At 30.6% G+C, this 12,215-nt stretch overlaps 1 protein-coding gene across 1 annotated transcript in view; it reads left to right on the forward strand.

The window, feature by feature from the left end:
• The window catches only part of LOC117172171 (RNA-binding protein squid-like), an 11,219-nt gene extending 6,978 nt beyond the window's left edge, over positions 1–4,241 (forward strand). Inside the window, exon 2 of the mRNA XM_033359996.1 lies at positions 1,763–4,241. Within this exon, the coding sequence (XP_033215887.1) occupies positions 1,763–2,284 (522 nt within the window). The 3' untranslated portion in view covers positions 2,285–4,241. The remainder of the gene's footprint in view (positions 1–1,762) is intronic.
• The last annotated feature ends 7,974 nt before the right edge of the window (positions 4,242–12,215 follow it).

The raw sequence follows: 12,215 nt of genomic DNA on the forward strand, positions 1-12,215 counted from the left end.
AAAGAGGGAGCTCTTCTCAATATTTTGACACCAAAATCATGTCGATACACCTTACCGACTGCGAGTAAAGCCACCCACGCTTTAACTTGACAGACTGTATAACAGGGAGTCGAGCGTGTAAATATGAGAAATTTTTGGAAGAGGGGGGAAGTAAATTGGTTAGGGAGTGTTGGTGGGAGAAGGAGAACAGACGTAGTGGTGCAAGCAGAGATGTGGAAAGGGAAAGGTATTTTAGAACGAATGGATTGCAGATGGATGAAGTTAGCAGGAGGCACGAGGAAGGAAGGTATATGAGTTGGTTCAAAAGAACGGCATGGAGAAAGAGAAGGCAGAAGGAGAGGATAAGAGAGTGAAGGTTTAACACTTTAACGGGAACTATGTGTGGATTATGCTAAGGGAGAAAGCGCAATATTTGTGTGAGAAAGGAGAGCAAGGTAGTCAGAAGGCTTATAGCGAGAATGAGATGCGGTTGCATGGAAGGTTATAATAGGTTCTGGCTTTCTAGAGAGAAGAGAATGTCTGAACTGTGCGGGAAAGGGGATGCAAAAGTTGAGCACTGGTTGGAGGAGTGTTAAGAGGTGGAAAGGAGTGAGATAAGCATGGATGTATTGTTGCATGAAAGGGGGGCAAAAGGGCAGTAGCATGGGTGAAAGGGGTGTTGGGTAAGATGGAGAAAAAGAGGAGGAAGGGAGAAGGAAAGATTGTAAATAGGAGAGGAAGTAGATGTAAAAAAAATGTCAATATTGTAAATAGTAGTTAAGTTATAGGTGTTAGCCGCGGAGACAGAGGTTGGTAATGCGAGGCATAGCAAACAAAAAGCGAAATGCGTTCGATGCGAAGCGCAACGGGGAAGGTTAGGCTACAGAAAAGAGCGGATTAGCTATAAGGTGTGGATGGATGGTACTTTATAAGAAAATTCTTTAAAAAAATGGAAGTGTAAGCAAGTCAATTTTTTAAGGCCAGTAGGCCGAAAAATAAACGTTTATCTATTTAATAAACTAGCGCAGTTATTGTATACTTGGTCAAGTATTATGTAATGCTTTCACGGAGTATAGGGTCGATTGCTGAAAAATGCAACACTTGATTCTTAAATGGTTTCTGATGAAGAAAAAGTAAGACCTGAAAAAATGTAGGGTTAGATTATAGAATAGCTGCTACCATCCTTTATTTCATAGAAACATTTCAAATATGGGTCTAAAAAAAGTTTGAATTTATTATATTCAACTTACCATTAATGTGTGTTTAGACATTCTTCCTGGAAAAAGAGTATATGCACGAAAAATATTAGTCTTTTTAAATAAAATGGAACATATTTTGTGAATTATTTTCATCAGTGTAACCAATTATAAAAATTTCATTTGTAATTTTTTTTAAGTTGGAAAAGGGGCCGAGGTGCTTTATAATTGGAAACGACTCTTTTTTTTCTAAGTAAAATGGTTTATATGAACAAATCAAACAGCAAAATATGTCAAGATATGTAAATAAAAGTTCAAATTACCATATTTGACACGTTATAATAATGCAATTAACAATAATTGCAATGCTTTCTTTTAAAAAATCGCTTCGAATTTACTTCAATTTCATGTTCCAATACTTTGAGTTTGGAAACAAAAGTTTCCATGAAATAAAGAGGGTGGTACCAGCTATTCTATAATCTAACCAAATGTAGAAATACCGGGGAAAAACTTGGAACGTTCATAAAATTTTTGTCCTGGATTTGAGTAAACGTCTCAATTAATCATAATAAAATTTGTAATTTCAGGTTGATCCTAAGCGAGTAAGTAAGAAAGCACAGCATGGAAAGATTTTCGTTGGTGGACTCACCCCTGAAATCACGGACGATGACATCAAGTCCTATTTCGGCCAGTACGGGACAATCGTGGAGTTGCAGGCTCCTTTTGACAAGACAAAGAATCAGCGCAAGGGCTTCTGCTTTATCACCTTCGACTCTCGAGATGTCGTGTACAAGCTCCTCAAGACTCCCAAGCAGAAGATTAACGGCAAGGAAGTCGATGTGAAAAAGGTGAAGGTCAATCCCGACCCAAGGGGTCAAGGGTACTGGGGACCAGGATTCGGTGGATACGGATATGGTGGTGGATACGGAGGATACATGGGAGATGGCTTCAACGGCTACCAGGGTGGTTACGATGAATCGTACGGAAACTACGATTACACCGGCTACGAAGGCTACGAGAATATGGGCTACGGGCACATGCCAGGTAAACCACCAAGACCCGTCCCGGGTGCTGGCCCTCGCCAATTTCAGAGACACCAACCATACTAATTTCAAGGTTTCTGAAGTCTTAAGCACACATTAATTTTGGCCTTGTATAGTGGGAGGTAGACCGGCTCAGTTGCACCGTCGCAGTGCAAAATCGAGCAGATGCTGGCAATTTTTTTTAAGTCGTACTAACTAACCAAGTCATCGCTGTCATTTGTACCGTTCGCATTTCATCTGTAAAAAGGTTTAAAAATTTGCACGACGACGGTGTCCGTTGTTCCTCCTATTATACGAAAATCGCTAGCTTGAAGTCAAGGATTTCAAGTCCTTTTTTATACAATGGCAGGGATGCTAAAAGCGCAGTCATTAAGAACAAAATCAGGATTTTACTTCACCTAGATGAAAACTATATGAAAAACCGAGTGTTTTTTCCGGTTGTAAAAGATTTAACGAACTTTATTGCATGTGATTTGATGCCTGTCCGAGCATAATTGTAGAAAATGAATTTTTGCAGCAAAGATATCCAGTTGAATTTGTCTCAATTTTTTCTTTTCTTTTTTTTCGTTTTTTACTGAGTACTAATTTGTACATGTAATAATTTAATACTCTACTGATTGTAAGAACCCTTATTTGCATCAAAAATATTTCGTGCATGTGCGAAGATCCGAGTTTAAGAGCACCTTGCTCGGCATAGATCTGTACATAATTAGAGTTGTACGGTCTACGTACGAGAGAGTGAGAGAGACCTGTCCAAGGATCTGTGAGCCTTGCTGTTTTATGAAACAATACTTCTTCCTTTTTGAATACAAATGTAATGACATTATATATTCTCCTGTAATTGTTAATCTTAAGTTAAGGGTTCTAACTTATAGGGATCACGGGACGTGCACAGACGCGTTTGGACGCGTGTGTGCACGTTCCAACACCTCCAATCAGCGCTTGCAAGGCGCGATCATATTATGAATTAGGTATTTACTATTTAGGTATTAGAGAAAAAAGTAAAAAATATTTCAGAAAATGTATAATTAAAATATGAACGTATCGCGGCATTGAGAGAAGGCGCAAGTGGCAGAGGACCGTTCGGATGTTGAGGAGATAGATAGGTAGATACATGTTCTTGTTGAAGAACGGAGGTCTGTTACTCGCGCATTCCCGCTTTGCCCAGTGCTGCTGTGTGAAAATGATACGAATATGGCGATAATATTAACACCCCGCATTCTACGTAAGATAAGAACAAAATATTGAACGTTTTCTTAAAATACCGGACTGGTGAAACGCTCATGGCAGTATAGAAACCGACATGAAGTGGCCTGACTACTTTTACCTTTCTTTCGCATTTGTAACTAGCAAGTCGTGTCTGAGATACGAAGGGTTCTTCATATCGAGCCAAGACTGTTAGCGTATGTGCAGCATATCACTTTTCGTGATATCGGCGATAGTATACATACCTTACCTCACAGATAGGTACATGGTACAGTTAAGATTTCAATGAGAGAAGTAACACTGAACAAACTAAAAAGCCAGTAAAGTAAAAGCCTAATGAAGTGAAACACGAGAATGATCATTTTTGGCATTAGTATATAGATCTGCGTGAAATTAACAGACTAGATGCATCTAAATTGTATCGGTTTATAAGTCGAAACTTGACATCTTTTGGACCTTCTTCTTAAATTACAAAAATGCAAAAAGGAAAAAAAGCGAAACACAAAAGTATTAGTGGTTTGGCTTAAAAATGTGAATTTTTTTTGTCGATCCCGACAAACAATTAACTCGTCATTCTATAAGATTTTAAGCCAGGCTAACGGTGCTTTTGAACTTAAATCTGTATACTGTGTATACTGTATTTGCTGTGTGCGAGACAAATATAGATTTATGAAAAGAGAGATAAACAGTGTGTGGAACTAAAGAAAATATGACGAATATTTTGTTACTATTAATACTATTCGCTTGTTTCACCCATGACACAGTGTATATTTTAATTATAACAAAAATAAAAGGCCCATTATCTCCGACGCCATTATATTATCGACTTATTCGTTTACCGCATTATTATTATTATTATTATTCAGTTATCGATGCTTTTCTGTAATTCAATCCTAGTATCTGCGCTTTCATGTCTTTTGATTTTTTTTTCAGTTTATTATTAATCTATTAATACATTATTATTTAGATTTATCTTGCCAATTCTAGTTTGCACGGACACCTTTTCTGGAATTATATCTGATGGAAGTTTAATATTCTATTATACGTTATATCAATATTAAATATATTCATCGTACTGAAATTAATTACAATATTGTTAACATGTGCAGGGAAAATACACAAAAATTCATATTAACCGCATACTTTTCTTATTCATCATTATTTCTTGAAGTCAAAATTCAACCTATTTTTCATCGAGAATTTATGTGGATTTTTTTTATATTGAAAAATTCATTGCAATATTTACTTTAAATTTTTCTAAATTTGTACTCCTTGTTTCAAGATATTGTGGCTGCAGGTATATTTTTTCTTTTACATCCTAATCTTTGAAATTGATTATTTCAGTGAAATTAAAAATTAAAATCTATAAATATTCTCTTAAAAGATACTTTTATGTTAAGAAATTTGGATTCTTCTTAAGTTTGGCCTATATTCCTTTTTTAATTTTTTTTTTATATATGCATTAGGGCTTCATAATCAATTGATTTTAATATAAATTTCTGATGATTTATGAACTGGAATCTGAGCAAACCCTTGGATTTTTAACAAATTTGGTGATTTTAGTTGCGAACATTATCAAAGGACAGTTAAATCAGGTTGGCCGCTGGACCTGGAAATGACCGGACATTTTCTGAGACCGGGAAATGACAGTGAATTTATTTCTTGACTGGGAATTTTACAATTTTTCAGAAGAAAATTCTGTCCAAATTGGATTTCAGCCGTTTTTTTAAATAATTAGTTGAATTGGTATCTTTTTTAATTATGACATTCAGTTTATAATGCGTAATTCGAAAATCTTTTACCTGAAAAATTCTCTATTTTTATTTTTAATTTAAAGAATTTTAACGTGCAGTCTTGAAGACTTAAAAATTTCAAGTTGCAAATTTTTGATAAAAATTATTTTTGTTTTATCAATTGTTAATATAAATAAATAATTTTTAAAATGGATCGGTACTTTAAGTATTAAAAACTGTAAAATAATTTATTTCATCAAAGGATTCTCAATCCGTTTAAAGTTAAAGAATTTCCAGATTCGTAATTAAAGTCTTTTATTAAATTGAAATTATTGTTTCAGTCTAATTTATTCCATTTTTAACCCATTTATTTTTTTAAAAAATTGATTAAGAAAAAGTATAATCATATAATATTTAGCAATATTTGAATTATAATTTAAGACGGCTAAATTGAAGCCAAATATTTCAAAGTAAAAAATTTGAAACTCAAATGTTTTACATAGAATGCTTTGAATTGTTAAAATTTCGAACAGCTTTTAACATTTTAACGTTACAATTTTTATTGTTCTACTTGATAAAATATTTAATTTGTAAGCGAAATTGTTGAATTTTGATGTATAAATAATAATTGAACACGTATTATTTTTAGACAAATTTGAGTAATTTTAAGAGATATTTAGAAGTTTTGAAAAGATTCGAAATTAATTAAAAACTTAAAATTATATCAATTAATTTAAACGAAGTTTTGACAAAAATTTTCAGAACTAAACATATTTTAAACTGAATAACATTTTTCCTACAATTTTTAGAAAGTCTTTGAAATAAAATTAAAATCCTTAAATTCGTCCTGGTTCGTTTTTAATAATATTGGAGTTCTCTTCAAATCTTTTTGAATATTCTGTTAAAATAATTTCTCAAATTAAATCATTTTCAATTTTCCTATGATTTTTAAGAAAATGTTTTTTATTTTTTTGGAGCCTTTCACAATTCTTAAAAAGCCTCTGCATTTTTTGTAAGCTGCAAAAACTTACATTTTGTTTTAAATCAGGTTGTTTAATTGTTATTTATAAATCCAAGTTTTAAGGACATTTCTTAATTCGCAGGATTTTCTAAAAGTTGTAGGACATATTCAATTAATTTTTAGTCATTGCGAAGTTTTGAAAAAAATTCAAAAATAAAGTTAAATTTGACAAAATTTAAAACTACTTCTGGATTTCTCAAGATTTTGAAATACAATTTTAAAGTTTTTCAAACATGCTTAAACTATTTAAAATTAAAATAATTTAAATTCTAATTTAAGAACTTTTAGGTTTAAAAATGTAAATTTTAAAATATTTATTAGCCTAAAATAACTGAAAAATATATTTTTGAACATTTTTACAGTTAACTGGTTTATTCTTTAATTTAGAGTATTAAAAATGTTAACCTGGATTTATATTTTTTGAACTTAATCTAAATCTTTGAACTCTATAATTTATTGATGTTCAAAATTCTGAATTTTGCAGTTTAAATTCATTAAACTTGAAATTTTTCAGTTGAAAGTGTTAGTATCTTCCTGTTTATACGTGTAAATTATTGAACAATTCAATACAAAGTTCGTGAATTTAAACTCTTTTTTCAAGAGTTCCACTTTTAATGCTTTACTTTGTCTTACTTGTACTTTTACTGTTTAGCTTTATATTCCGATTTTTTACATTTGATTGGCCGGGAAAAATATTTGCGAACCGGGAAATGGTGTTATTTGATTAAAACAGTCACCCTGTAAATTGAATTTGAACTTTAATGTTCAACAGTGCTTAATAAAAGGTAAAAATTATTCATAAAAAAGGATGGGAGAAAAAGTAGTTTCAAATTTTTATCAATTACTTAATTTTTTCCAAATTTTAAGTTTTAAATGTAGTCACAATTGGGTTCAAATTGAAAATTACTTATAAGCTATGCGGAGAGAAATGTCAAGAGATTAATTCTTCAAATTCAAGAGGTTAATTAATTGCTTTAAAAGCAAGAGCTCCAAGATCTTAGTTCTTACGTCAAAACTAGAATAAGATCAAAAGGAGCAGTTCCGTGAATTAATCTCTTGAAATTTCTCTCCGTATAGATGTAAGTAAATTTAGGTCAACAGTTCATAATATTTCCCCTGCGTTTCTTCCCTTCTTAATTTTTCCCTTTTCTTGATACATAGAAATAGGTTTTTTAATATATTCTGTAATTTACTACAATTTTAAATACAACATTTAAAGTAATTGGGAAATTCTCTAATTATTAAGAGTCCATATAAGAGCCTTTCATTTTACATATAAAAAATTATTCTATTCAAAATTGGAATTATACTGCTGCGAGTAAATGTTGCCTTTTTTGTCACTTACAGAAGTAGATGTAATTAATTTAACTTTTTCAAAATCAAAATATTAATTCATATCAATGAAAATAATAAAATTCCCAGTGAGCACAAAATTTGGCGACGTCTTTACATCATATGTCTATGTCGTTTCGGTGTCTTTTTGATATCGTAAAGACATCGTCAAATCATACGACTTATTTACGATACCGTAAGGACACCTTAACGACATGGACATAGGTTGTCGTAAAGACGTCGCCAAATTTTTTCCCACTGGGTTGTGCTGTCATGTTGAAGCACTTAAATAAATTATTTATGAAAAAAAAATAAAGTTCAAAATAAAAAATCTCATAAATTATGTTGAATTGTGAAAACCGGGTAAAGAAGTCATCTAATATAAAACTGGAATACTTATGCAATATAATTATAGTAATTTTAAAGTAAGTATTAGGAAGCAAAGGATTTTAAATTGAAATATATATTCCGAGTTCATCAACTGTGCCGAGCAGTCTAAAATTTTATTTCTAAATCTTAACAATAAAAAACTGAAAAATATTTATTTGTCGGATTTCAAACAAAAATATTTTTGATTTTTTTAACCTTAAATCATTTTTCCAGGCGAAACGACAAATCGAAATATTTTATTGTATTATCTTTCTTCTATTTTCCCGTTTTGTCGCGAAAAATAATCCTTTTTCTCCTTTCTTGAGTAAATCAGAATGTTTAGAAATTCTTTGTTTTTCATATATATATATATATATATATATACTAATAATGCACTAACCTTTGCAGGCTATAAGCTATTAATTATAATAATATAATAATTATTATTTTACATATAATAATAAATGTAATAAACAAAAATCTTTCAAAAGTGAATAACGACAAGGAAAATAAATTTGAAATTTTATAATTTCAAACTGTTTACCCTGTTTATAAAAAACGATACTAAAAAGTTGCAAGATTAAGATTGTGGTCTAAATATTAATGGGCAGGGGACATTTTATTTAATTAAACTGTTTTTTATTTGAAATTAATTTTTTTATATCTATTATTACCTTATTTGTTGAAAATCCCTCTTTCTTTATTGACAATTTAACTACTTTATTGCAGGATGAGGCTCATGGTTTCAACTATTTTACAGAAAAATCTTCATTTGCTTTAAAAGTTAAACAATTTGGATGAACTTCGAAAATTGATCATTATAGTTTAAACTTCGTTTCTTGTTTTATATAAAATTAATTTTTTATATTCTCATCAGAGAAGGTATTAGATTTGTGTAAATTGACCCCCCCCCCCCCCCCCCCCCCTCATGAGTTTCATCGAAGTCCACGGTTTAAGACCCTCTGAGCTAAAAAAATAGGTTTCCGCGAATCTGTCTGTATGTGCGTTTGTAGATTTTTAGTCAGCACGATAACTTGCAAAAGAATTGACAGTTTGGATTGGCCTTTGATATACTCTATTAGGGTCCTAAACTAAGGGTCAGCTTTGTTTGCCAGCCATTTTAAATACAAATTCAAAAAGTGAGCGCATTTTTAAAATTCTAAAATAATCTGTACGGGTATTCGTAATACTTGCAAATACGAAAATTATCTTCTAATTACTATTTTTGATCAAACAAAAGGTACGATCCCAGTGGGCAAAAAAAGTTGAGGATCTCCTAGAGACGTCTTTTGGACATCCTAGGAATACTCTTAAAACGTCTAATGTCAGTACGAAAGATGTCCCAAGAACGTCCATGTCTTTAAGACGTCTTTAGGACATTGGACGTGTTAGAAAAGATGATTGGCCTGCCATAGGATGTTCTGGGGATTTTCATACTTTTTTTCCCACTGGGAAAGTAATAACATAATTTAAAAAAAAAAAAAAAACGAAAATGAAAATTTGTAACTAAATAACGCAGAATACAAAAAAAACAACAGAAGAAAAAACGACATGTTTTGAAAGGCCTAGAAGATTATCATAATAACATCATATATTTTGTAAAAGTCAAAATTTTGACGGCACAAAAACCATAAAACATCAAAAATTCAATTTTGCGGTGAAACTGCAAGATGTGAAATAAGATGAAAATACCAAAATTGTGCACCCAAAAAAGATCTACAAATTTGGTAGTAATACATTTTTAATAGGACGCGTAGTTTAAAAAAAAAATTTTATTAAAAACTTACATTTTTGGACAAACGACATCAGCTACGAACAGAAAACATTTACACAAAACTTGTTTATCTAAAAAGCAGCTACAGATTCTTTATTTATAATGTTTAGAAAAGACGAGTACATTTTCTTTCGATCTTAATAAAAAGATTTAAAAAATTTTTTATAAACGGCACCAGAGAATAAAAAAAATGAAAGAATTTTTAGAACAAAAAAGATCTAAAAATGTGTTATAAGCTCTTGTTGTAAAATTACATTAAAATTTTTGTATAATTATTCATCAAAAACGGTAAAAGCTACTATGACATTTTATTTAACAAAATTTTTTGCCTAAATTGTATCTACAAATTTTGTTCTTAAAAGCATTTTACGCTAGGATGCATATTTTTCAGTTTTAATCGAAAAAAATAGTATTGTAAATAAATTAAATTTAAGGAAAACGACATAATTTACAATAAAATGTTTAATCACAAAATTGTTTTTTTTTAGGGTGCCCGCTTTTTTAAATTATGGATACACTAAATCTTCTAAAAATGTACTGAAATGAGACAAAAGATATACTCGAGGAATCTGGAATATCTATATTTTCAAAAAATATATCCATGTGGACAGAGAATGGGCGGGTGTGTACGTCAAAATTCCACGTCTGTTCAGTGGCGCCAATCCTATGTGAAATAGGTCGGGCGTATCTACCTTAGGCAGACACCCCCCCCCCCCTTTTTAAGAAAAAAGAATGTGATGAGCAAAAAAACGAGAGCGATTATAAAAATGATAACAGTGGTGATAAATTTCTATGTGAAAACACATTTATTTCCTCCGGCACTTATGTAGCAAATAAATTCTTGAAGCAATTTGAATAGAGCTTTCCTACAGTGGTGGGAGGGTTGATCGAGAATATTTTAAATATTACTCAATTCAATCATTGCCATTTTACAAATTGTTGAAAATATTTCAATGTTGTTAAATTATTAGGAAATATCGTTTATTCATTATTTAGTTTTTATTAATATTCTAAAAGATGGAGATCGAAATAAGATAAATGTTTAAATGACTCGAAAGTGATATGATAATTTAAAAATAATTAAAATTAATATATAATATTATATAATATTATAGGTAGGTTCAGGCAAAATTTATTAATCAATCATTTTCTACGATATATTTGTTGTAATCGACAAAATTAATCAGGATACGTTCTTGCATCACTTATAATTGCTAATTTGAAAAGTATGATTAGTTATTGAACTCTGATTAACTTTTTCTCCAAATGGATTTTTTTTGTATCCGTTTTATTTCTACTGGAATACATCAAAGGGACTTATTTCCCATTATTCTTCTTGCAATTTTAGTTAATTGATTTACACAATATATTTCCCAATTTTCGGGACCCCACCCCCTTCAAAACAGGTCGCGCGGCCGCCCGAACTGCCCTTCGGAGTTGGCGCCCCTGTGTCTATCCACGAGGGTTGAAGGATGGTCCAAGAGTTATGAAAAATTGTCCACGTGGTATATGGATAGCCTCTAAATTTATTGAAATTACACATTTTTTAGGGTAGCTGAGAATAAGAATAAAGTACAAATCTTAAAGTAATCATTAAAAATAAAATCTGTTGGTAGAAATTTCATCTTTCTGATTAAAAATCGAACTACGTTTTTTATTGAGAATTCATCTTTGGTTGAAAAGTCGCCGATTTAGTTAAAAGTTCAACTATTCTGTTGAAAATTCGTATTTTTGGTAGAAATAACATTTTTTTACTGAAATTTTAATTTTTTAATGTTTGGTTGAGAATTCATCTTTTTTAGTTTACAACTTCAACTATTTGTTCAATGATTAATCCATTTGGTTGAAAATTCAAATATTGGGTTAAAAATTCAACTATTTGTTTGAAAATTGGCCTTTTTGGTTTTAAAATTAATCACTTAGTAGAATTTTCACGTTTTCTATTTATTACACATGCAACTACCATTACCTATTTTCTTGAGAAATTAATCCTTTTTGGTTGGAAATTCAATTGTTTTCTTGAAAATACAACTCTAGGGTTGAAAATCTAACCATTTTGTTGAAAATAAACGTTGTTTCAAATTTTGATATTGGTTGTTAAAATTTTAACTTTTTGAGCTTAAAAGACAATTTTTGTCTAAAACATAAAAATTTTTTATCCAATGTTTTAAAAAAAACCTCATCTTTTGATTTGAAATGAAGAAAAAAATGTATATCTTTTAATTTTAACTGAAAGAGTTTTTTTCCTTTCATGAAAGATTCTATGTTAAATACGTTACAGGATTAAAATGTTAATCTTAAAAGATTAGTGCTTAAATAATATAAAAAGTTGATTGAAATTGTAATTTTTTAACAAGTTCAAAAATTCCCGCCATTACTTACACTTCGCAGTTCGTATTGCAGCAGTAATCTTCTGGCTGCCTACATTATTGTTTACATAATTTGTTACCAAATAACCTTTTGTTTTTAATTAAATATTTGCTTAAAATACAATGTGTTCTAATTGGTTCTCAATCTGAACGAAAATCCATGGCTCCGCACGTCGTTCATTCGCCCCTGAGT

This window comes from Belonocnema kinseyi, chromosome 4 (genome assembly GCF_010883055.1).
Source record: "Belonocnema kinseyi isolate 2016_QV_RU_SX_M_011 chromosome 4, B_treatae_v1, whole genome shotgun sequence".
NCBI classification, from domain to species: domain Eukaryota; kingdom Metazoa; phylum Arthropoda; class Insecta; order Hymenoptera; family Cynipidae; genus Belonocnema; species Belonocnema kinseyi.